At 35.6% G+C, this 2,055-nt stretch overlaps 1 protein-coding gene across 1 annotated transcript; it reads right to left on the bottom strand.

Moving 5' to 3' along the window:
• Window positions 1-476: 476 nt before the first annotated feature.
• LOC113393388 (dual specificity protein phosphatase MPK-4-like) lies at window positions 477-1,276 on the bottom strand. Its single transcript, XM_026630241.2, has one exon. The coding sequence runs from the start codon at window positions 1,213-1,215 to the stop codon at window positions 508-510; it is 708 nt and encodes a 235-aa protein (XP_026486026.1). The 5' UTR covers window positions 1,216-1,276; the 3' UTR covers window positions 477-507.
• Between the last annotated feature and the right edge of the window lie 779 nt (window positions 1,277-2,055).

The following is a 2,055-nucleotide window of genomic DNA, read 5'->3' as shown; positions in this document are numbered from 1 at the left end:
ATGTGGAAAAATTATGCTTTACGAAAAAAAAAAAAATTGTAAACTATAGCTAATTATTTTCCATTTTCCATTACTCCTGGGTAGAGTGCCAAAGCTATTATCGAAGCTCTCATTGTATGATTTATGCATACCAGATGATACTACTTCGGGTTAAGGATGCTTTTTCAACATCATACGAATTGAAGATTTCACTTATATTGTTTTTGGCGTAACTTTAATGAAAACCATAATTTTAAATTATATTACTATCTAAATTGGTCTTATTATTATTAGTCGTTATTCCAGTTCAATTATGCAATTTATCAAGAAAAGCACAAAACGGTTTACTAAGACTAAAGCTATAATCACAAAAACGCGCCTAAAAAAATTCACAGTTCGTTTGTCATGCGATTTTCAATGAAATATAAAATTTGTGTATCTGAGCTTTTTATAATTCAAATGATTTTTATTATTTCATAGAAAAATATTGTGTACAATTTTATAGGTTAGTCTTGTCTTAAAATACAATCAAATAAGAACAGCGATAGGTACTAGAAGTCCAACTACAACAGCAGCCAAGGATGCGATCTTATATTTGTGTTTCCTTGCGTTTACGTTCATATACGCTTCGAATCTTTGGTATCCCCTCACATCGTAATTCATCCTATGATACTGTTTCAATTGATTCACAAAACCAGGGTTAGGGTTGATGAACCTTCTTCTTTGCCGTACAAATGCGTAAGCTTGCTCAAACGTCAACTTGTATTTCGCCATGATGAAGGCAATGACGATGGTAGCAGATCTGGAAACTCCAAAATGGCAATGGACGAGCACATTGCCTTTCTGTAAGCCCTCCTCGATGAAAGCGTTGGCCATTGGGAAGTAGGGCATGAGATTGGTGGTAGGAGTGTCGTAGGCCCTAATGTAGAGTGTACTGATGTTGGTATCGATAAAAGTTGATTTTGGTAACCGGCGTGTCTCAACTGTGAGAACATGGGTGATCTTAAGATGGTCGAGCACATTTCGGTCGCCTGCAGCCCGTGCATTGCTCAAATATAGTCCAGGGATGATCTGACTGTAACAGGACTGTGTGCAGAGGTCGATCTTATTGTACAGCGCTTTCCTGGACCAGTGCTTGAGTCCCGTGAAAGCGACGACCGGATTCGGAATGCTGAGGAAAGCAACGACAAATGCGCTCCTCAACATCACCACGAGGAAACCTCTCACACTTATCATGTCAGTTATCTCTCACATGATTTAGTTTTTCGTTTTTATTTTGACTATCCGCGAATTTTGACGTGACATTTACTGGTAGTTTGATGTTTGATTTATTCTTCTCTGTCATCCATGACAAGGCCGAAGCTCTTTGATCCTCCTTTGATTTGTCAGTTTATGAGATTTGACATTATATTGCATCTATACGATCTTTTTGAATAGTTTTGTTAAGTAAATACAACGGAATTAGATTATTACCTAGAATCCTATTTGAATAACTGATTGTATACTTTGTAGGGGTTTAATGGTTCATCAATTATTAATATTATGTGAAGTAATTACAATTGCAATAGATTCCTTATATAATTGCTGTTTGTTGTCTGCCAAAAACATTGAATTGTGATAAGCATCCATATTTAATTTCGTAATGATTTACAGAATTATATTAATTTAAAATTACAGTCACGTGTACAATGACGTTAATAGGAATGATTTAATAGTCTTATTATTGAATCAAATTAATTATTTGTATAATGTCTAGAAAATATTGTTGCGATTTCAATTGGAAATTGTACAGAAAACAAGGCATATATAATGGCAACTAAACATCCCACTGCTGTGGAATGAGCTTCTGTTACGGTTGGCTGGTTGGCTGGTTTCGTAACCTATTCCAGAAAACAATTGTTGATTGGTAATTTAGAATTTCTTTCTTTTTATACTAGGCAGTTGGATTGGCAAATGGGCCACCTGATGGTAAAAAGTCACCACCGCTAATAGAAACCAGCACGGTAAGAAACATTAATATGACATCGTCATGCGCCTCTAACCGTTGGAATTAAAATGTTTACTTGTACCTGTACC

This window comes from Vanessa tameamea, chromosome 26, assembly GCF_037043105.1.
Source record: "Vanessa tameamea isolate UH-Manoa-2023 chromosome 26, ilVanTame1 primary haplotype, whole genome shotgun sequence".
In the NCBI taxonomy this organism is placed as follows: Eukaryota; Metazoa; Arthropoda; class Insecta; order Lepidoptera; family Nymphalidae; genus Vanessa; species Vanessa tameamea.
This window is presented reverse-complemented; position numbering and strand designations above follow the sequence as displayed.

Bases quoted from the DNA above. Each gene is read 5' to 3' on its own strand.
- LOC113393388 (XM_026630241.2), bottom strand. From the start codon at position 1,215: ATGATAAGTGTGAGAGGTTTCCTCGTGGTGATGTTGAGGAGCGCATTT.